This window comes from Dermochelys coriacea, chromosome 26 (assembly GCF_009764565.3).
Source record: "Dermochelys coriacea isolate rDerCor1 chromosome 26, rDerCor1.pri.v4, whole genome shotgun sequence".
Taxonomy (NCBI): Eukaryota; Metazoa; Chordata; order Testudines; family Dermochelyidae; genus Dermochelys; species Dermochelys coriacea.
The window spans coordinates 3,054,166-3,078,523 of NC_050093.1; the positions used below are offsets into that span (position 1 = coordinate 3,054,166).

At 41.9% G+C, this 24,358-nt stretch overlaps 1 protein-coding gene across 1 annotated transcript in view; it reads right to left on the minus strand.

Annotated features, from left to right (window-relative positions):
- Positions 1–2,098: 2,098 nt before the first annotated feature.
- The window catches only part of KCNU1 (potassium calcium-activated channel subfamily U member 1), a 79,153-nt gene continuing 56,893 nt past the window's right edge, over positions 2,099–24,358 (minus strand). The window contains exons 25-29 of the mRNA XM_043502910.1: positions 17,129–17,206; positions 9,865–9,995; positions 4,955–5,149; positions 3,581–3,687; positions 2,099–2,255 (exon numbers count right to left, since the gene is read on the minus strand). Of these exons, the coding sequence (XP_043358845.1) occupies positions 2,099–2,255; positions 3,581–3,687; positions 4,955–5,149; positions 9,865–9,995; positions 17,129–17,206 (668 nt within the window). The remainder of the gene's footprint in view (positions 2,256–3,580; positions 3,688–4,954; positions 5,150–9,864; positions 9,996–17,128; positions 17,207–24,358) is intronic.

Here is a 24,358-nt window from a genome sequence, read left to right on the forward strand (position 1 = left end):
ATGCCCACATTTGGACCAACCCTAGAGTTGGTTGGCCTTTTTTTTAATTTTTTTAATTTTTTTTTAAATCACATTTTGAAATTTTAAATTTTGAGGAACTGGGAATATTTTCTGGGAGAAAAGGCCTGAGCCTCTAGCCTTTTTTCCTGAGCATCTTTAACTGTCATGGGTTTTTTGAATTTCTTTGTCCAACTGTCCTTTGCCTAGATCCTTAGCCCTCCAACTGACCCATTTGTTGCTGTTGTTGTTTTACACTTGAGAAGAGCAGCTAGCCAGGCAAGTTTCAGAGTAGCAGCCGTGTTGGTCTGTATTCGCAAAAAGAAAAGGAGTACTTGTGGCACCTTAGAGACTAACAAATTTATTAGAGCATAAGCTTTCATGTTCTCTGTGTGTGTATATCAATCTCCCCTCTGTTTTTTCCACCAAATGCATCTGATGAAGTGAGCTGAAGCTCACGAAAGCTTATCCTCTTATAAATTTGTTAGCCAGGCAAGGAAGCTTTTCACTCTTGGCACAACTGGCACCTATAAGATGGATGTGGGGATTACCTTCTCTGAAGTATCAGGTATTGGCCATAGGCAGAACACTGGGCTTGAAGGACAGATAGTCTAACCCCACATGGTATGTTTCAAAGAATCGATATCCTACATTTACTTGGGAGAAGGCTCAAAAATAAAGGGAAAGGGGGAAATGAGATGGTAAATGAAAGATTAGAGATGGTAAATGAAAGACAGAATGGAAGAGAGACAAATCAGAAACATGTATTTCACAATTAGGAATGCACTGGGGTGCTCCCTCTGGGTCTGCTGCTCCATTGAAGTCAATGGGAGTTTTGCTATTGACTTAACTGGCACAAGGCCAAGCTCTCCATGTCATCTTCCATACAAAGGCAGCAGATAGCTATGCTTGGCTCTGCCCTCTTCTATCCTTGTTTCTGTCTAGAAGAGAAAACTGTTACATGCCTTAGCTGTGTGTGTGGCCTGAGAACCAAGGGAGATACCTTGTCAATGAAAAGTGGGTAATGCTAATTGGGGGCAGATGGGTTACTTTCAAAGGTAGAGTTGGGAGCTCAACATCCACTGAACTTCTCTGAGAGCGGGGTGTAGCCTGATGATTATTTTGAGGTGCAAAATGCACTTGTCACTAATAACAGCCTCTTTCTTTGGTGGCTACTTAGAGATTAATTATGAAGAAGATGGTTGGTGAGACATATAAAGAGATTTCATGAATTTTATTAATACCACGATCAGTATAAGCAAAATCACAGAATTAGAAAAACACAAACAGCAGCAGAATCCACATCTTGTATACTCATGAATCCATGGGGCTGTGGGTTCCCCTTAAGAAGAGAAAAGCATTAAGGTTGACACCATCCTGTCATCCTGAATTCTTGCCAAGGCTCAGGTTCAATACCCCTTTACGCACCTATTCCCACACCCACCTACTTCTGAGATCATATTTGATTACATCTTGACCTTTTGGGCATTTAGGCTATCTATTTTGGGTATTCCCACTATTGTCATAAGGATTTGCTCAGGTAGAAGGTTCTCTGTTCAATGACATTAAGGAAGTCTGGGCTAAATACAGCCTTTGCAGTCTAACAGTCTATCACAGGATACATATTGCTAAATCTTTTAACCCAAGGTTACTTACGTATGCTAACTTACAATAGGCCTAATGTGGCCTCATGCTAACAATTACTACTACTAGCCCCCAAGCTAAGTACTGTGCCCCAGGTTTACTGCAAAACCAATTTGAAAATAATCCTTATATTTCTTTGGTTACTCCTACTTTGCACGAGAACTTGAGTTTCATTGGTGTTAATTTAGAAAGAGTTAAGATGCTTGCTAAGATATAAATGATTATTTACCCGATCATCTGAGTTCAGGTCATGGGTAAAAGGTTAAAATGGATGCCTAGCTTCTGTAGGCACTTTTGAAAATCCCAGCCTGAGTGGCCACACAGTTGCTCATGTCAGTGTTTAAGCATTTCAAACTGCCTGCTACATCCCTAGGAAAAAATGACCAAGAAAGCTCATTGTGGGGTCTTAGTAACCAATACATTCTTTTTTATTTCCACAATCTCACTTCATTTTGCTTTATGGAGCTGTCTGTATGGTTCTGATGCCTCCCGGTGAAAGATCCTCCTCATAAACTGACAGGTCACTAGTTGCTGTGGTGCTGAATGGGACAATGCAAAACAGCATATCCGTAGGTAACATCTTGAAATCACTGGGGGGCCGAGCAATTGCATACCTGGAAAAGCACCAGAACATGAGAATCCAACAGCTCTGTGGGGTCCTTTGACCTTTGCTAAGTAATGCTCAGGATAGCTAGGGAATAGCATCTTTTTGCAATGTTTAACTGCACTTGAAAAATCCTTTTGAATAATTAGAACGGGGGTCGGCAACCTTCGGCATGCGGTCCATCAGGGTAATCCGCTGGCGGGCCGTGAGACATTTTGTTTACGTTGACCATCCGCACGCACGGCCTCCCGCAGCTCCCAGTGGCCATGGTTTGCCGTTCCTGGCCAATGGGAGCTGTGGGAAGAGGCAGCCAGCCCGTCTCTGTGGCCCGCTGTTTTCCGCAGCTCCCATAGGCCAGGAACGGTGAACTGCAGCTACTGGGAGCTGCGGAGGGCCATGCCTGTGGATGGTCAATGTAAACAAAATGTCTCACGGCCTGCCAGCGGATTACCCTGATGGGCCGCGTGCCGAAGGTTACCAACTCCTGAATTAGAAGATGCATACTATACTGTACCATTCATAGGGCTTTCTTCTGCCCTCACTTATACCTAGGAATAAGATGTAAATTTTTAATTGAGGTTAATTAATCACTGGAAGAGATTGCCAAGGGATGGGATAAATGCTTTATCCCTTGAAGAGTGGGTGTCTTTTTAAGAGAGTTGCTCTAGTTCAACCAACGTTTTTGGCTCATTGCAGGAATCACTGGGTGGGATTCTCTGGTCTTGGTCATGCTGGAGATCAGTTTAGATGATCATTGTGCTCTCTTCTGACTTTAAAATCTGTGGAATCTATGAATTTGGACAACCCCACTAACATCACACTCTGGCCTCTCGCTAAAGGTCAGTGTTCACACGTATTGAATAATTAGATATTAAATAAGCATCATTATCTCTCATGCTAGCCCATAGTAGGCACTGTAACCACCACAGAATTACATATATCTAAAAGTCTCTGTTCAGGGGATACCTAGAGCCATAACAAGGGTGCATATCTTGACTCAGACTGGGGAAGGGACCAGGATTATGATATCATGGAAGCACAGCAATGTAAAAGCTGGGGCTGCTCTAGTTTAAGGTTAGCATCTGAGCTTCAAGTCAAGACTGAGGTGTCTTGTTAGAGCCATGTGAAAGCTTCATCTGCCTGCACTGCACATGCAATTAGCGAATCTGTGACTCCTTTGTTTTCATGAGCACTCCAGAATTGATTGTATCTCCTTGCCCACCATCTAAAATAATTGCAGGATTATGATTATGATTGATTAAACAGATTTTTTTTGGATCTTTCTTGCCCAGCTCAAACTGAAGTAAATATAAAACACAGTTTCAAATAAAATGCACTCCCCTATTCCTGTATGGATTGGGCTCTTCTGTCAGACGGTAGAGTCCAAAGCAAAGGATTCCAAACAAGTCTAATGCTTTGCAGTAAATGTCTCCAAAGGAAACCTGCAGTGAGAGAACAAAAAGTACTCTTAGCTGGAATGGTGTCGTTCAGCCTACTGGTGAGATCAGTCGATTAGCAGATTTATTATTATTTATTATTGGTATTTCAGTAGCACTGAGGAGCCCCAGTCATGGACCCCATAGTGCTTGGTGCTGTAGAAGCACGGAATAAAAAAAGGACCCTGCCCTACAGAGTTTACAATCTAAGTAATATTAAGAAAGGATATCTGACACCCTTAGCCACAGATTCAGATCCAATTTAATGAACCTGAATTTTACATATGTCAGCTTAGTCTTATGTCTCCACTAGGGCATGTGCGAATGGTTGTGTTTCATACTCAGCAGTCAGAGAAAAGACAAACCCTGATTCAGCAAAGCTCATAAGCACGTTCTTAACTTTAAGCACTTGCTTAAGTCTCATTGACCGAAGTGCTTTGCTGAATCAGGGCCTTCATTTGGAGAATGGTTTTCAAAATACTTAATAAGGATGAGCAATGCCTAGCCTTGAGAGTCACACTCACTCGCCTTGGTACATGGTACATGCCAGGATTCCCACCCCCCCACTTCCCATTGGTCCCTGTGGATTTGTATGAAGGAGACAATAATGACCACTGGAGAGATGACCGTGGACAGAAATCAGGAACAAAGGAAGCCAGGTATCTTTGGAAGAGAAAGAGACTCATCTAGGCCAGGCCCTGGTCAGTAGTCACCAGCATTTTGGTAAGAGAACAACAAGAGGATAAGTTGATAGAGGGTGATTTAGGTGATATTTCACTCTGAGATTTGCAGCAGGCCAGAGTGTCAATATCATATTAGTACAGCCAATATCCCAGCTACACAAGTGAATCATGGGATATTTTGTGCTTGGTCATAGTCTTATGAAAGTTCCAAAATCTCTTGCTGTAAAAATAAAGGAGGCTTCAGAATGGACAGGATATTGTTGAGACAGTCACCACTGGCTACTCACAGACTGCAGAGGGGGTGAGGCTGGATAAGGGAGGAGATATTTACTGACTGCACTTGGTAACCAACTCACTAATCAGTGCATTGTCATGACATATTTACCCCATAAAACACTGAGATACAGGACATGCCATATTCACAGTTTAGTCTGTTCACACTGCTGCACTGAATAGTGATATGGGATCTGATTATACTCTCAACACTGGGTTTCCATTAACTTCAGGGGAGTTACTTCTAATTTGCACCAGTGTGAGATCACAACCAAGCCCGTAAAGGGCAACACTATCAAGATGGTGCTATAACTCACCCGGGAATCTGTTAACAGTCTCTTGGACAGAGGCATAAGCGCAAGTTTGCACCTAGCTCTGGGGGCCACGTATGCTGTACTGCTGAAACTGCCACACAGCACATTCTTCTCTGCCAGCTGTTCCTCCAACTCAGGGCTTGTCCCACCTGTCACCAGAGTCTGGAGCAGAGCCAAAACGTGGTGGTTACGGTAGGTCTGGAAAGGAAGGTCACAGCAGACAGAAAAACCTCCGGTTTATATCAGGCTGACAAAAGCGATTACCCTATCACTTTAAGATGGAAACTACCTATGCGTCACCTCTAGTAGAGCAATCCCTGTTGGTGCAGGATTATTCTCCACAGTGTGTGCTCCAGTGTTTTGACTAGACCTGGTCAGAAAATGGGACTTCTCCCCCCTACCTCACCAGCCCCTCTCCCCCATTAGATTAAAACGAAAAAGAATTCCTGTCCTGAATCAGGACAAAATGTGAAAAAATCTCAACAATCTTAATGAACCAGAAATCTGGGGGAGGAGTGTGTGAAATTGAATTGGGTCAACAGAAACGTTTCGTTTCGATTTTGAGCTTCTTATTTTCTTAAATGCTTTTTGCAATAACTTATCTTAAATTTCTAAACAAAAAGTTGTTTGGAGTCAAAAAAATGGAACTCTTCACTGAGAAAATGTCAAAAAAAGGGGACATTCTGGAAATTTTGAAACTTCTATTTTCAAAAGTTTTTCAGAACAGGAAATTCATTGAAACCAACCCTTTTCTGAGAAAAGTTTTGGTTTTGATGAATCTGTATTTTCCAATGCAAAAATATTTAGTTGACAAATTTCCATCTGTCTCTGATTACAGTCTAAATAGACAAAGTCAGACAAGGCGTGAAAGGGGAAATAGAGGCAGCAAGTAGTGAAAAGACTTGTCCAAGCTCATACAGAGGTCAGTGTTAGGGATGGAAAGAAAACCCAGGTCTTCTGATTCTAGCACCCTAATTCTGTGGTTATTTTTTTTTAAATTTATGCAGAGCGCTTTAGCTTCATGGACCCTCTGTTTTGGAAGAAGACTGGTGAAGACAGAACTAACACATTGAGCTTTCAAAATATCCCCCCAGACTGGCAAAATAGAATACTCATTAAGTGTACAGTCCAAACTCTGCAGGACACAGTGGGCCTAATCGTCTATTGTCCTGCACTTTGTGAATTCATTTATACGAATAATAGTGGGCAAAAAATGCTAGCAACTTAGAAAGATACTTTCTGAAACACACTCTTCACAACGTAAGTAACTCCACAAGGAGAATCCATGCCAGCCATTTAAGCTAGATAAGGAGGCTCTCGGCAGAAACTGTAAAGCACACCCTGAAACATTAGAAGACAGAAGCAGCGGGAAAAAAGACAACTGAGCTTTTGCAAACCTGAAAAAAAAAGTGTGTGGTTCAAATTCAAAATTTGGGGCAAAAAAAAAAAAGCATTTTCCTTATGTTTATTTGAACCGATTTCCTCTGTCCATAATCTGAATGCATCAAATAATTTAATTTCTACTCTTTCTCAAAAACTAAATTTCCCACTAGTAGCAATCTTATGGAATCTGTCACCTTCATTCTCAGGAGGAAAAACTAAACAAGCTGTGGAGAACGAATGGTGTTACTAAATCCAAGCTAAAAACTCAAATCCGCTTAAGAATATATGAACACATTGTTGGGCAAAAGGCTATAATGCTGTTAGAGTAATTATCAGCCTTTTAAAATAAGGAGCTGTAGTTCAGGGTTATTCTGAAGTGATACTGCTCCAGAGGAATCTGCATTTTACATATTTAACTGAAGAGTGCTGAGCTATTTAACATATCGTTGCTGTACTTTTTGACATCAAAAGAATTGCATTTCCATACGTGGGTGAATTAATAGGATTTGTATGTCACCCTCATTCTGTACTTTCTTTGCTTAGCTATACTGTAGAAGTTTGAAAGGGGCAAAACAAGTAAAGAGATGTGTAAGAGTATATGCACGCAGGCAAGTTTCAGTATGCTTAAAATGGATCTCCAAGCTCACTGTAAAGGAGCCAAGTTCTTGTGATGAAAGAGGGAGACCCTACTGACTTCTCCATCTGTTATTTGGTTACAGCCTGAAGAGCATAGGTACCCCTGGAATGCCACTGCATACGACAGGACAGGCTGTGAACCCTTTTCTCACATTATTGAGCAGTTACCCAGTTAGTCCCATTGACTGCATGTTGGGTGCTGAGCATGATGGAAAATCCAGACCAACTGTATGTGCTGAGCATTTGCAAACCTGGCCCTGCATGAGTTGCCCCCCATCATACAGGAAACCTATGGCAGAGCCATTAATTGAACTCTTTTCAGTGCCTTAACCACAAAACCATCCTCTCTCTCTTCTTGCACTATATAGCTCCTTTCTGCCCCGCAAGCCATCAAGTATCAGGTTAGCGTGAGAGCCATTTCTACTTTGGACTTCCGAGGGGGTTATGCTTCACTTGACGGAATCTACTGTCATTGCTTTTCCTCCACACAGGCCTCTCTAGCACCGTCCTTTCCAGTTACAGGAAAACAACAAACTGGCTCTCAGGCAGCTCAAAAACCCAGGAGCTTTCAGCAGATCTTCACAATGATGGGAAAGCGGAGATGATCTTTAACGGCTGAATGCTTTCCTCTATTCTTTATTCTCATTCGCTTGCTTTGCTTTTCCCAACCCTCTGCCTGACTAAACAATATCATGTCTCTTTTCCTTCTTCCCTACATTTAATGACCAGCTGAATCTGACCAAAGACATTCTCCTGCTGAAAAATTAGACCTAAGAGTTGATTATTCCTGGATTGACTTGGGATCTGAAGCCTGAGTGAAATTTTATCCTTTAAGACAGGTCATGCTAGATCTCAAGTTACTTTTACACTTGACACCAGCAATCCTTAATTACAGTCAGGCTGACTGACATATCAGTGACTAGCAGCCATATAATACTTTCCCTAACACTGGAGCCTTCTCAGGAAAGCATAACTGGACTTGACACTCTTTTTTTTTTTGGACCGCTTATCCCTTCAAGAGGTTTGTGGTGTATTTATTCAATTTCTTTAAAACTGCCGCCCAAGCAGTATCTTGTTACACCTGAATCCAAGGCCAGTCACGTGTAACTTGACTGCAGCACCGAAGGTCGTGGGGGGATGGGAGGTGGCACAGTTAAGAAAGAAGGGCAGCCAGTTTGGGAGATGCAGGCTTATTATGAATTGAGCTGCTGTCTTCCTGACAAAATGTTGGCTTAACTGCCCCACACTTTCCATCATCCGTGTCACTACCAACAGTATCACTCACTTCTGTCAGCGATCTGACATGAATATGTTATGGGGGTAGGGAACTGTCATGTTCTCTCTGCTCTCCTTACATTTTTAATCCCATGTACCATGTTAAACACACTCTTAAAGATACAAATGTTATACAGAGCCATTGCCAAAATTTTTTGCAGGTTCAAACCTTTCCCTCTTTTGTAAGGGACCTAATCTGATGGGGCTTGCAGACATCTGGACCACATCAGGTCTATGATTGTGGCAACACGTGTAGAATTAGTTGTACGCCTAAATCTCTTTGTAGAAAACATACTACTCCCATTGACTTTGCTTTGCAATCCAGCCCAATTGAATTTCCATGCTGATGCCAGACAGACATCCCTGGAGAATGAAGTGTTGTGTTTATCTCCACATCAGTTATAGCAAGGTAGTGGTCATGCAAATGTCCCTCCACTTTTCAGCTCACCAATGCACCTCAAGCCAGACCTGGAGGTACCTTCTCCCACTCCCCCGTCCCTCCCTCCCATGGATGAGCAAGAAGTTTGAATCTTCATGGGCCATTCAGTTTTTGGCACTACTATTGTGATTTCCAACAAAGGGTCCAAATGGTGTCAAAGGTAATGATGGTTTGAACGAATACATTTCCCTTCAGAGGAACAGCTTGCTCCTGATCTAAATCATGCTAAAAAAAAGTCAGACTCATCCTAAATATCTTTTACAGCAAGTAAGGATTCTTTAAAAAAAAAAACCTCTAATGAAAACACTATAAAATAACTCCAGCTAACTCTTATTTATACAGCATAGAGAAGCGGTTCTCAAAGTGTGGGTCAGGACAACCTGTTTTAATGGGGCCACCAAGGCTGGCATTAGCTTTGCTGGGGTCTGGGGCCAAAGCAAAGCTCAAGCACTACTTCCCGGGGCAGAAGTCGAAGTCTGAGGGCTTCAGCCCTGGATGGTGGGGATCAGATTACAGGCCCCTGCCTGGGGCTAAAGCCCTTGGGATTTGGATTTGGCCCTCCCCACCTGGAGTGGTAGGGCTCAGGTTTTGGGCCTGCCCACCCCCACCGAGGGTAGCGAGGCTCAGGTGGGCTCAGGCTTCGGTCCCTCCTCCTGGGGTCGTGTAGTAATTTTTGTTGTCAGCAGGGGGTTGTAGTGCAATAACCTTTGAGAACCCCTGGCACAGAGAATGCGAGTGCTGACAATGGTGTGCACGGAATGAGATGTCTCTTGGAACTGATGGTTCTCCGGATTCGCATAAACCTGTGGAACTCACTGCCACAAGATATCATTGAGGCCAAGAGCAGGATTCAATAAAGGAGTAAACATTTCTCTGGATAACAGGAATATCTAGAGCTATAAAATTTAAAGGATTAAAAATATACAAGAGTTTTGGAAGAGCTATAAACTCTCCTATATTAGGGAATAAGCCAACCTCTAACTAACCCCATCATTGCCTATAGCAGAGTTTCTTGCACCTTGCTCTGAAGCAGGTGGTATTGGCTGTTTTTGGAGACAGGATGGGAGACTTAGTGGATTTATCCCAAATGGAAATTGTTATGTTGCTTGATCGGTTGTCCCTGTCCTAGCGAATGGTTGTTTATGAGGCAACCAGTTACCGGAGTCAGTGATGTACTTACAGTGGACAAGAGAGAATCCAAAAAGCTATCTGAGAAGATACCACCAGTGGAGCTGAGATACAGCTCCTGTTCTGGGATCTGAGAGTCGCTGCTAATGTGGCGATCAATGAACTGGACATTCGATGTAGTGTCTGTAGAATCAATCAATCAATCAATCAATCAATCAATCAATCAAAGAAGGAACACTAAAGATGTTAAAAACACTGTAGTTATCATACAGGATGAGAACAGAACAATGATTCATTAGCCTAGCCCATTATCCTGTCTCCTGCATTAGCCAGAACCTATTGCTTTAGAGGAAGAAGGGGAAAAAAGTGTTTAATGTACCTGACCAGTTGTGCACTGGGGCAAAAGCTTATCACACCAAGAACCCAGACCTTAGTGACATGGGGTAAAAGTTTCCAAAGCACCCAAATGACTTAGGAACTAAAGCCTCATTTTCAAAAATGACTTTTTTGAAAGTGGGACTTTGCCTTATCAGTCACTTAAATGTTTTGGAAACTTTTACCCATAATGCCTCAGCATCCTGTAGCAGTGACTTCCACTGATTAATTATAGAATCAGAAAAAAATTGCTGTTTAAATTTATTTAGTTAATTTTTTGAAACTCCCTCCCCACGCCACACACACCAATTCTTAAGTTATGGGACATGGCGGGATATCAGGCAGTCTCCCAGTCTTGCCCACATTTAAGAGCCAAAATATAGTTCTTGAAGAAATCCTCATAATAAAAAATGGCATTGCTTTAACTTTCTTTTCTGTTTTTAATAGACTGTGTAAATCCGTCCAGGCAGAAGGCACCTGCTGTGCTGCTGAATGTACTAGGTATATGCTCGTATTCTAGCTATGCCAGTGAGAATGTTGATGAATGACAGCAACACAGCTGGAGTGGGACAGAATGAGCAACGGAATTAAGACCAAGAACCCATTTTTTCCATTAAAAATAAAACCTTAACAAGTAACCTTTCTGTGATTACTGATTAATGTATTTTGTGCCCTGCAAAGCTAGGAGGAATTTGAACAGATGCTTAAAGAAGGTGTCTAAAATTGGCCAGTTTCACATTGCTGTTGAAAGGCTTCTGATACCTGGTGACACTGGCATTATCATTCAGCAATGTATTCTGTACACAAAAATTTAACCAACCTACATTTTGGGTGCCAGACTTTCAATGGGTATAAATCAGTATTGCTCCATTGATCGGCCCTTAAGAATCTGGGTATAAAAAACATGGACATACTAGCACAGATTGAAATAACCTGTTTTGTTTTTTTCCCCATTCTTTCCTGTTTAGGGGGGTTTTGTTATTGTTTCTAAGTTTTTTGTTTCACTTATTGGCCTCTTGTACCAGGGGTATCTAGCTGCCTTAACTCCAGAGGAATGTCGATTCACCCTGCGTTCGAGGGAGTAGCCGAGTATATCAGAAGTTTGTTGCATTGGAAATCCGAACTCTGCCAGCCAGTTCCCTGGGCTGAACAAAAGCCCACTGCGCCCAGTGAGACATTCTATTGACTTCAATGGGTTTTAGATCAGCCTGATGGGAGGTGGCTGGTTTGGCTAATTCCCTTCCTTGAATACTCCTCTTCATGTCCACATAAATAAGGGGAAAGCAGCAGCCTATCAGAGTATAAGGGCAGTAACACAACTCTCCAGATGTGGGAATGATGCTCCAACACCTATATCCATGTCTATTTCCTTCATGGGCACTCAGGATCTATGCTGGCACTGAAAAGCCCGTGTTTCGGTCTATCATGCCTCATGGGTCAGCAACTGCCAGGAGATGGCATGGCCTCAGGGGCCAGGGTAAGCTTTGTACTTCACTGGGATATCATCATGATCTCACAGTAATTACAGCAGAGGCCAGCCAACCTTGGCAATGCTGATTCAACTGAGATATCATATTGCTGATGAGAATCCTGAGGAAACAGCTTGGCTGCTTTTAATACAATGGGTCTAAGTTCCTGGAGAGCTCTTTTTAATGTAGAAGTTGGGTCTGCTGATGCCTTCTTATGCTTCTGTGGGAGCTGGGAGTCTGTAATGGGTTTCCTTTGGTAAGTGGCGATTGAAGAGCTCGTAGGAATTTACTATTTACCAATTATATTGTGGCAGCTCCTAGAGGCCATCACGGTCAGGACTCCATTGTACTAAGTGTTGTACAAACATATAGCAAAGGCCAATCCTTGCCCAGAAGAGATGGCAATCTAAAAGACACAGGATGAAATCCTATCCCCATGGGGATGAACGTCAAAACTCCCACTGACTTCAGTTGGCCTAGGATTTCACCCAAAGATACTAAGGATCTAAGATATTAAGGGATAGTAAGATGCTTCTTTTGGCAGGTTTTAAGCGGTGTGTGACTGGTATCCAGAAGATGCCTTTGGTAGATGGCAACATTGGTAATGGATGTCTTATTGCTGACATTGGTATGTAGTACCCAGCAGTGACCAGAGGTTAGCCACAGACCTGATCCAGCAAAGCATGTATGCATATGGCTAACTTTAAGCACACAAGTAATTCCTCCATTGGCTTGGAAGGTAGGCACAGACATAAGTGCTTCACTGGCCTAGGGGCTATATGAGGGACTTTTTGCAAGACAGCTGTTTTTGTGCTTTCAAGTCTTAAATTCTTGAGGGCATTTGCCTTCCTACCTTACCCCTGAGTCTGCAAACAGATTTCCATTTCTGTTCTAGGCCACAGTGGGGGCAGGGAAGCATGTGCTAAGGGACTGACCCCAATTCATTATTTTGTCAAAGATCTAACATGACTAAAATGCAAAGCCATGTCAACTGATTTCAGGTGTTTTCCCCTCCACTGCCACATGGAATTAAGGAGGGAATTGTGCACTTGGTCCATTGCCTGTCTCAAGCCATCAGCTTGATAACACATTCTCTCATCAGTGAGGCTGAATCGTAACAGCTGGCTCAAAACATTTTGAGATGCTGGGAGGCCAGAGAAATAAAAGCACAGACCACAGCACAAGTAAATATCAAAGCATGACTATGGGAAATTCAAGTGTCAGAGTGGCCCATAGGTCTGAGATGCTAGTAGGACATGTGTTATTTGATTATTATTTCTATTGCAATACTGGCTAGAAATCCCAGTCATGGATGGTACCCTATAGTGCTAGGTGCTGTACAAAAAGATGGTCAATGCCCCAAAGAGCTTACAATCTAAGTGAGGCATCGTGTCCTAAACCTAAGCTTTGTAATCACTTCCAAACTATCAGTACCAAGACATGTGACAGAACACTAATGAAATCAGGCTGGAACCCTCAGAGCTCAACCTTCTTTCATGATTTCTGCTGCTTCCTGGCACCTATGGGAAATTAAGCTGTGATAAGGCAGCATCAGGACCATAGGGTACGATCAATCAGTAAGATGTTGTTTTGAGGATGTAAATAAGGATGGTCTTGTGGCTAAGGCACTGGATTGGGACTCAGGAGAGCTGGGGGCAATTTCTGGTTCTGCCCCAGATCCCCTATATGACCTTGAGCAAGTCATGAGATCTCTCTATACCTCAAGTCTCCTTCTGTACATAACAGAAGAACAGCCACACTGGGCCAGACCAATGGTCCATCTAGCCCAATATCCTATCTTCTAACAGTGTCTAATGCCAGATGTTTCAAAGGAAATGAACAGAACTGGGAAATTATCAAGAGATCCATCCTGTCATCCAGTCCCAGCATCTGGCAGCCAGAAGCTTAGGGACATCCAGATCGTGGGGTTGCATCCCTGACCATCTTGGCTCATAGCCATTGATGAAGCTATTCTCCGGGAACTTAACTAATTCTTTTTTGAATGCAGTTATACTTTTGGCCTTCACAACATCCCCGGCAATGAGTTTCACAGGTTGACTCTGCATTGTACTTCCTTTTGTTAGTTTTAAACCTGCTGCCTATTAATTTCATTGGTCACCCTTGGTTTGTGGGTTATTTGAAGGGTTAAATAGCGCTTCCTTATTCACTTTCTCCATGCCAGTCATGATTGTATAGACCTCTATCGTATCTCCCCTTAGTCGTCTCTTTTCCAAGCTGAACAGTCCCAGTTTTCTGAATCTCTCCTCATATGGAACCTTAATCATTTTTGTTGCCTTTCTCGGTACCTTTTCCAATTCTAATATATCTTTTTTGAGATGGAACGACCAGAACTGCACGCAGTATTCCAGGTGTGGAGGTACCATGGATTTATATAGTGGCATTATGATATTTCCTGCCTTATTATCTATCTCTTTCCTAATGGCTCCCAACATTCGGTTAGCTTTTTTGACTGCCCTGCAACATCCATCATTTTGTATGTATAGTTGGGAGGATGCTTTCCAATGTGCATTACTTTGCATTTATCAACACGGAATTCCATCTGCCATTTTGTTGCTCAGTCACCCAGTTTTGTGAGATCCCTTCGTAACTCTTCGCAGTCAGTTTTGAATTTAACTAATTTGAGTAATTTGTATCATCTAGAGATACCACTATTTATGCCTCTCCATTCTGAAAACTGACCATTTATTCCAGCCCTTTGTTTCTGGTCTTTCAACCAGTTACTGATCCATGAAAGTACCTTCCCTCTTATCCCATGACTCCTGACTTTGCTTAAGAGCCTTTAGTGAGGGACTTTGTGATAGGCTTTCTGAAAGTCCAAGTACACTATATCCACTGGATCACCCTTATCCCCTTGTTTGTTGACCCCATCAAAGAATTCTAATAGATCAGTGAGGCATGATTTCCCTTTACAAAAGCCATGTTGACTCTTCCCCCAACAAATTGTGTTCATCCATGTGTCTGATAATTTTGTTCTTTATTATAGTTTCAACCAATTTGCCTGTAACTGAAGTTAGGGTTATTGACCTGTAATTGCCAGGTTCACCTCTGGAGCCTTTTTTAAAAGTGGTGTCACACTAGCTATCCTCTAGTCATCTGGTACAAAAGCTGATTTAAGTGATAGGTTACATACCACAGTTAGCAGTTCTATAATTTCATATTTTCAGAACTCTTGAGTGAATGCCATCTGGCCCTGATGACTGATTATTGTTTAATTTACCAATTTGTTCCAAAATCTCCTCTATTGACACCTCAATCTGGGACAGTTCCTCAGATTTGTCACCTAAAAGAAATGGCTCAGGTGAGGGTATCTTCCTCATCCTCTGCAGTGAAGACTGATGCAGAGAATTCATTTACTCATTTATTCATTCATTTACCTCTGTAAGATGAGGTAGTCATATGTCCCTATATCATGGGGTGTTGTGAGGGTAAATTCATTAAGGGACGTGAGCTGCTTATATACTATAGGGATGGAGACCTACATGGGTAGAATGTACAGCCACTGGACCTTGGGTAGCTTTGGTGAAGATGAGGTTTCTGTGGAGAGCTACATTTTTCTTTCTCTCCAACTGGTGCAGTTTCAATTAGCTCAGCCAAATAGAATCTCCCGGTAGAAAGGTGGTTATTTTTCTAATGTGTCTCTGGATTCTTCATTAACAGTTACTCCAAGTGTAATGACTACCGGGCCACAAGCTCCATCACCACAACTTTTCAGTAATTTGCAAACTGGATACAATTAACTGAGGCTTGAATAGAGACTGGGAGTGGATGGGTCATTACACAAAGTAAAACTATTTCCCCTTGTTTTTTCCCCCACCCCCTACTTTTCCTCAGATGTTCTTGTCAACTGCTGGAAATGGCTCACCTTGATTATCACTACAGAAGGTCCCCCCCGCTCTCCTGCTGGTAATAACTCACCTTAAGTGATCACTCTCTCATTACAGTGTGTATGGTAACGCCCATTGTTTCATGTTCTCTGTGTGTATAAATCTCCCCACTATATTTTCCACTGAACGCATCCAATGAAGTGAGCTGTAGCTCACAAAAGCTTATGCTCAAATACATTTGTTAGTCTCTAAGGTGCCACAAGTCCTCCTTTTCTTTTTGCGAATACAGACTAACAGGGCTGCTACTCTGAAACTTTTCAGTACTGTTACTTCCTGCCCCAGCTGGAACTGGGAAGCACAGAAAATCATGGAAATAGGAGAAACAATAAAATAAATAAATAAAATAACATTGTCAAACCTCAGACAAACGAGTAAACCTCCTATTCAAACCATCTCAGCCATTCCTACCACTGCCTCAGGGGATCGAGTTTTGAAAGAGTTACCATAAGCTGTGCTGTGCTGATTCTGAGAGATGGTTACATATGGACAAGAAGGAAGGGCAGGTCATTGGTTCTGGCTCAGTTATGAATGGAGGGTGGTTCTGGAATTGACAGAACTGTCACTGAGTTGTTCAATGCACATGGCACTTCTAAGGATCATGCCAAACAAAACAGTGGCTGATGGAGTCAGGGTTCAGTCAGAACGCCTAGTGACACACAATGCTAATTTGATGAGTACTGCCTTGTGTCAGCACTCTAAATGGAACTAAACATCCGCATCCCCGGAGACTAGCAGCCCAGCCATACCACTCTGGTGTCACACTGCCTGCTATGTTACTAGTAATCAGTTAATCATTGCACATGTTTCTAATTAATGGATTTAATAGGTAATCACCAGGGGATGAAGATGAAACAGCCAAGAGTAGCATTAAAAAGCATTGTGGGTTGTCTCTGTTATAAATGAAATCCAGAGTGGCTGAACAATATGGGATGTGAAGGACAGACGTATTCACTGGGTCTGATATAAAATGCGTTGAGCTCTCAAGCTGTCTCCAGACTAATATGGACCCCATCACAGTAATGTCTGAATCCCTCACCATCATTCTGAATGATCTTCACAGCACACCTCTGTGAGGCAGGTGGTACATAGATTGCATGCTCTTTGGCACAGGGATTGTCTTTCTGGAGAGTGGGCTGAGGCCTCTAGATGACAGTGTAGTACAAATGAGATGAAAGAGGGAAGTGGTACTAGCCCTAATTTTACAGATTGGGAACTGAGACACAGAGAGATTAAGGGACTTGCCCAGATCCCAGAGGGAGTCTGCAGCAGAACCAGGTACTGAACCCAGATCTCCTGATGTGTAGGTCAGTTGCATAGCTGTAAGGGTATCCTTTCTCTCCTAAACAGACTCACTACACACTGGGGATTTTGTAACGCTGTTATAGGTTTTTTTTCCCCGGACTTCTTCAAAGCCACCAAATTAACATTTAAGTCAACCCTTTTAATGCTCCTTGGACATGCAGTGCTTGTTGTTTTCTGTCTGTGAATTTTAAAGGGGACCTGGGGTAAATAAATAATGCAGTACGCATATCGCTTCTGTGAAATGTGTTCCCAAAGAATAACTTACTCAGCTCTGTGATGATGGGGATCCTTTTATAACTTGGCTCTGATTCATTCTCCAGTGTTCTCACTCTGCCAACTGCCTCTGCAGAAACAATCAACAATAACATGGGGAGAGAAGAGAGAGGTAAAGGCAGGAAGACAATGGTTCAGAGACTGACACGTGTAGAAAGGCACTTACCTGAACCTAAAAAAATGTCATTGTCATATAAAAATCCCAAAGCACTTCCTATAAATAGAAAGCTTCTTGCCTTGGTTTGCTTTTCCACGCTGCATTTTATTCACTCAGAGTTTCAAAGGATTAAGAAAGAAAAGCTCTCCTGGGAGCCGCTTATTGACATCATAACTAAAATATAATTACTCTCTGTGGAGCAGCGGGGCTGGTAATAGTGTTGTTAGGCACAAAGCCCCTAGTAAGCCAATTTGCACTCCAAGGGTGGTTTTTTTTCCCCTTGAAGGAGGCTGTAAAGAAATGGGATAGGACATGTGTAGCAAAAGTGAAGGGGAAAGCAAAATGGCCTGCATTTTGGAACTCAAGACATAAGCCAGTGGTTTAAGAGAGACATGGGAAGGCCTCCTGGAAAACATTAGTCCTGATTCTCCCCTTACTTTCTGGGTGCCTTCAAGGAGTTATTTCTGATTTACATTAGTGGGAAAACCAGACCCATTTTATTTAAAGACAGTTTTCAGAGACTGTGCTAAATTGTCTGCTTTCCCCATCTCTTGTTTGGATAGGATCTGATTTGGTCTCTCTTACTTATGTTCTATCAATCAACATCTAAGTACTTATATTAGTGCCCATCACTGTAATATCTCAGTAGGTGACTATTAATTGGACTAATCATTGAGTAAGGCATTATTCAAAGTAAAGATGGCAGAATCCAAACTGCACTAGGCACTCTGACTAAAAGCAGGGTCTCATTTCAGTCAGAGACAGGATATTGGATAGTGGATTGTCTTTCTTACAAACCATATATAAAATGGCTGAACAAACAGGGATAACAGAAGTATTATCTGAGTATGGAAGTAAAATTCATTGCACCTTCTCTCTGTCTAGACACTAATACGGTCCTAAATGGTCACTGGTCTAATCTATTCTGACAATTACTAAATTCAGGTGACAGAAATGCCCAAAAACATTTGAAATGTGGGGCACAGAAGCAGCACAAAAAGCACCTCCTGGGCATGCACTGGCATTTCTGAACATCTGCTGGTGACATCAGCTAAATGCCTGAAAATGAATTATTGCCCTTTTTCTACCTTTCCACATATTATAGTAGCTGATATGAATGTATGTCAGATCATTGCCTGGATACATTTTCCTTATGTCAATATTTTTGCTACCAAACAGTACACAGCACTGTACCTGAAATCTTACAAACTGGCAGGGTGCTATTACAAAAGATTACTTAATTGTAGATTACTACTGTACATTTGAATTTCAATAGCATATTAAGTTGTCAGACTTAATTACTGTTATATATTTAGATTATGCCACAGATTATTTAGTTCAGTACCTAGGTTTGCCAACCTGTTCACTTTGTGACATGACAGGGTGATCATTACAGCATTACTGGAAAACCTAAAAGTTTCCATGGGAAAGACTAGGAGTCCTTGGCATTCAAAATGACCCTAACAAATGGCCATTCCTGTGGGTGTAAGTAATGTTGACCTCCAGGGGAATCTGGCTCACTATGAGCTCTTCAGTTGCATACCCCGGAGACAGGTAATGTGTGGAAGAGATGTGCTGGGCTCGGATAGAGCTCTCTCAAATGTTTATGATGAAATCCAAAACCACAAGACACAACCACAAAAACCTCCAAACTCGGCTCATATAGCTGCAATGTTCACTTAACTTCTGAGGAACCTAAGACTTCTGCCTCAAAATCATGACAAATGCCCAACTTTTGCAAGGTTGCGGATGTGAAATGGGGTGGTTTTATTTACAGCTGCAAAGTTTAGGATGATGGAGAATCAGGATCAGTAAGGGGGCTGGATGTCCAGCCAAGTAATTGAATGGTCCATCAGCAACTGATAAATATTGCACAGAAAAGTCCAGCTTTTAAACATATTTTTTAAAACTAGGTTTGCTGCTTCATAACATACATAAACAGGTATTTTAAATCGGCCCCTTCTGTATTTGCTAGCTCCTGAGATTACTATGATGTTAAAGAAAGATCTTCATAATCTATGCTCTCTCCTCCTATTTCCCAAACCAAAAGTTACTGTCAGCCAATGCTTTTCTACTCTTGGTCTCCAAGATCAATCTAGGGTCATACCAGTGGCAGGTCTTCATCAGTCATTGGTTCTCTGGTATGAACCCCACATCCCCTAAAAAAGGAAACCTGCATTCATGGATATGCTGTAATCCCACTTATTTCAGATGGATTAATTTGGACTATTTATTGGACATCTTCTACATGTCTCCACCCGGCCCCAATTCTGTGAACAGTTAGGCTTTGTCTACATTGTGGGGTTTTTTTTTAATTTTGTCTTGCAACTGTAAAGCTATGCCCGTGAAACCCCCAGTGTGGATGTGCTGTACTGGTATAGAATGGAGTTTGTACAAGCTAGTGCAATTTATCCCAGTGAGTTCCCATAGTGGGTTGCAACAGTAGAAGCCCTAATTTGCTTCTACCGGGGAACAGGTGTACATTAGTATTTTCAAATCTTAAGATGAAAATAGAACTATAGGTGTCTATCCTGTGCTGTGGCCACCTACTCCACACATTAAAAATCACTGAATAAGAAAATGGGCTGCCTATAAATACATCCACTCCTTCCTCCAAAGCCTTATAAAAGGGAAAAAAAGGAGCTGTATTATGGGTTTGTTGTAGTGCAACCATAGTGTTGTATATAGACTGGTGCAAATTTCCCTAGTCTAGGCCAAGCACCTATTTAACTTTAACAACATAGTGGTCCCAACAAAGTCAATGGGACTATTTGCATTCTTAAACTTAAACATGTGTCTGCATTTTTGCAAGATCAGAGATCTTTTGAGACAGAGCCCCTCCATGAATGGTTTTGCCAGCCTCATACCAGCAGAGTTTGGCAAACTGTTCGGACATCATCTGTCTCTGTGGGCTCTTTTCTCCCCCACCCCTTTCTAGTTCTTTTACTTGGCTTAAATCAAGTAAACAAGTTCATCTCTTTCCCCCCTTACCCCCCACCAAAATGGAGACAGAGAATAGAAACCCCTCTTCCTTATTTATATTTGGATCATCAGCTGACCTCATCAGGTTCCTTAGTTGCTAGCATTATTCAACTGTTTTACCTGGAAGTATTCCCCTCAATTAATGCCACCTGAGTAGTGGCCCTGTTTCAGCACCACACACAGTGGCCCTGCTGTAATAATGCTAGTAGAGAAAGGAAAGATCAACCCTAATTTGCACTTGAGGCCAGATTTTCAAAGGTATATAGGTATCTAAATATGCAAATAGGCACCTACTGGGAAATTCAAAAGTGGCTAAGCAAGTTAGCCATGTAGGGTAGAATCCATGAAGGGACTTAGGCATTGCAATGCTGAATGCCATAACACCTAACTTTTAAGTGCCTAGAAAATCACAGGAACAACACTGTGATCCATAAAGCCAGGTTAGGCATCTAGATTCCCTACTAACAATGCACAGGGAAAGAGAGGTGCCTCAGAATGTGATCCACAAAAGCCAGCATGCGAGGCAGGGAGCCCCCCAAGCTAGCTGATGGGAAGGGGTGTGTTCCAAGCCCCGTTCCTCCCACAGAACAGCCTATAGTATAGTGGTTAGGGATCCACCTGGAAGGTGGGAGAGGACCCATCCCCTTACTCCAATCACTTGTTATTTATCCACAATGGAACAGCTTCAGCAGGAGACACTGAAGGAGCCCCACATCAGAATATCCCATAGCTCAGTGGTTAGACCCAGCTCCTGTGTGGTGGGACACCCTCTATTCAAATCCTTTCTCCCTGCTGACAGACAGGGGAATTAAACCTGGGTCTCACACATGATTTAAAAGTTATAAAATGGATGCCACTACCTCCTCCTCTAGCTGGCTTTTGAATGTGACCCAATCCTGTAGATCTGCTCAGAGGCAGCCTACCGGATTGTGCCCTGCACATGACTTAGGCAGCTGAATGCCTATCTTCCCCCAGTTCCGGAGTCACTCCGAGGCTTAGGTGGGAGATAGGTGGCACGGCCCAGAGCATGGAGCAGCAGTGAGTGCCTCCCAAGATCTAAAGCTTAGGCACTTAGGGAATTTTTACAGAGGAAAGCTAGGCACCCTGAGTGAATTTAGGTGTCTACAAAGTTAGGTGGCAGCCAAGCAGGAGATTTGGTGCCACACCTGGGGATTTAGATACCTAACTCATAGGTACCTTAGTTACTCATGCATTGCACCCCTACTTTCGCTGAAATCAATGGGAGTTGGACACCTAACCTTCTTAGCAGGTGTTTAAAGTCCTAGTAGGCACCTTTCTGGGCCTTAGAACCCTTGAAAATTTGGGCCCTTAGACCCTTCTGACAGCCTAATGGCAGCTTTCGAGTACAGGACTGTCTGATCTAGCAAGGCTGGGAATTTTTGTTTTTATATGTGAGGTTATTAAAAAGAAATAGTCTTTCAAAAAAGTAACGTATTTTTATGGTGTCTCCTGCCTTTAACCACTGACACCTTTACTGACCATGATTTTGGTTTCTAGAAGTGGTTTTTAGAAGTGGACTAATACAAAATAATTACGAGGAAAAAGTGAATCTAGTGGTTATAGCAGTGAGAGCTGAGACACCTGGGTACTACTCCAACCTCTCCCCACCGTAGTTCATAACTTGCTGGCTAACCATATAACCTCTCTGTGACTTGATTTAGCCATTTGCAAATGGGGTGTAATAATAATTTACTTCTTCCTAGGGGAGAATGTCTATAAGATGGTTTTGAGATCTTCATATGAAAAGCCCCATAGGAGTGTAAAATATGGCCTCAATCTTTTGTTGGATCAGCAGAGACTTCCTATAGGTGGACTCAGCTGCAGGATCTGGGCCTATAATTAAAAATAATTACAGCAGCAAAGCAGAAAGTGGGTTGGCTATTTTAACAACACATCTAATGAACCTAGAAAGAGGAAAGAACTAATTTATACTCAGAAGGTGAATCACTAAACAGATTTAATGGCTGGCTCAGGAAAAAGGGGTTTTATTTATTGATGATAATGTCCTTTAAATGAATACTACTTTTCTATCCCCAGAAACAGAGTAAATCTGAGAAGTGGCCTTAACTGAATAGCCAAGGATTTATGAAATTGGGATTGTAGTCACTTTAGGGATCCAGAACTCACTAAAAAGTGAGTTAGGAGAGAGGCACCTTATAAATACTTGAGTGAAAAACCTAGACTAAATAGAAAGGGATCATGTTGGGGAATTCTGTCTTTTGTCAGAAGATGTCAAAGCTGCTCAAGTCAGTGGTGACAGAATCTCTTTCCATTTATTGAAATCATTCTTTTAACAAGAACTGATTATAGTAGTGAGTAATAAAAACAAGAATAATTTGCATTTCCACATTGCCTCTCAGCCAAAGATCTCATCGCATGTTGCAAACTTTAATTAATTTGGCTTCACAGCAATCCTATAACTATTATTACACAGGTGTACAACTGGGGTAGAGAATGACTAGGTAGTTGCCCAAGGACACACAGCAAGTCAGTGGTAAGGATAAGAATATACTTGATGCCAGGATTCTTACTCTAACCTCTAGATACCACTCCTTCCCAAACCCATAAATAGAACCCTGGAGCCCTGATTCTCAGTTCCCTGCTCTAACCACTAGCCCACACTCTATCCATGAGTCAGGAAGAGAACCCAGGAGCCCTGATTTTTAATCATCCCATCTCTAACCAGTACACTAGACTCCCTCCCTGAAACATAATCTGGGGATCCTGGCTCTCACTCCTATGCTCTAACTACTAGCCTTTTTTTTCTTCTCCAGAAAAGTAATCTGATTCCTTATATGCTTGTCAGTGTCCCTGCTTCTCTTATTCTGGGGCCGAGCATTGACCAAGCTTTTCCATTATCCATGATATAAGATTTTTTTCCCCATCCCTCTTGGTCATTTTAATGAATAAGGAAATCAGAGGCATCTTATTCCACATGCTCTGCTTCCATGGAACAAATCATCTTGTCATCTGTCCATCTCCCAACAGAATTGTTGGAAAGCTACATGGTGTGAAGAAGGATAGTTTTGTAGTTAAAGCCCAGGACTGAGGATCTGAGATCTATTCCTGCCTTGTTGCTGACATGATGTGTGATAATTGGTATGGGCCCAGATCAACAAAGGTATTTGGCCCACAATGCCTGAATACCCTTGAGGACCTGGGTCATGTTGTGCCTAACTGCTTTGTGCCTCAGTTTAAAGAACTGTAAAACATTGATAATACCCTGGGGAAAAGCTTGGGACCTTGTTGGGGTTAATTAAAGTTTGTAAAGCGCTCTGAAATATTCTGATGGATAAAGCTATAGAAGTATTTCCAAGAGAAGTGGATAAAAATGTACTTGAGGAAACTACCCAGATGGGGTGGGAAAGGTTGTTTTTCTATTTTTCTCTATTATTGTTATTGCAGCTAAGGAGTTTGGATTCTGCTTATCACAAGTTCTGGTGATAAAGGCAAAAATGCTGAAGAGAAGAGAGCCAGTGATTGACAGAAAGAAATGTCTTTTTATTCCTGTAAATAGATCTATCTATCTCCGTATGTATGTACAGTAGCTATATCTGTCTATTAGGGATAGAGAGATTTAGACAAATATATATACATATACACACACACATGGTATCTATATCTATCTATGTGATCAATATATAGATCTATAACTATAGATCTAACTTTATATCTTTATGTACAGATTGCTTCTTAACTAATTAATCTGTTTCAGCTACATGTACCTCTTACTCAAACATCCCTTATTAGTCACTTTTTCTTCTTTTCTAATCCTATATTCATATTGTTTTGTCAATTTATTATTTAAAAACGTGTCTCTGCCTTACTCTAATCTTTGCTTTGGCACAGCCATTGTTTTAAAAGCCTTGTGAATGATAATAAAGTATTGGGAAAACACTTAGGAGAGCCATATATTTCTCAGCCCGTTTTCAGTTAATTAATACTTCTCCTTTCCCAAGAGAAGGACAAATCTTGGCTCCTTTGCCAAATGAAGGGAGGAAGAGAGATGCAATAAATATTCTGCTAGACTGGAGTTGTTTTACTTCCATGGCAGTTCTGTGC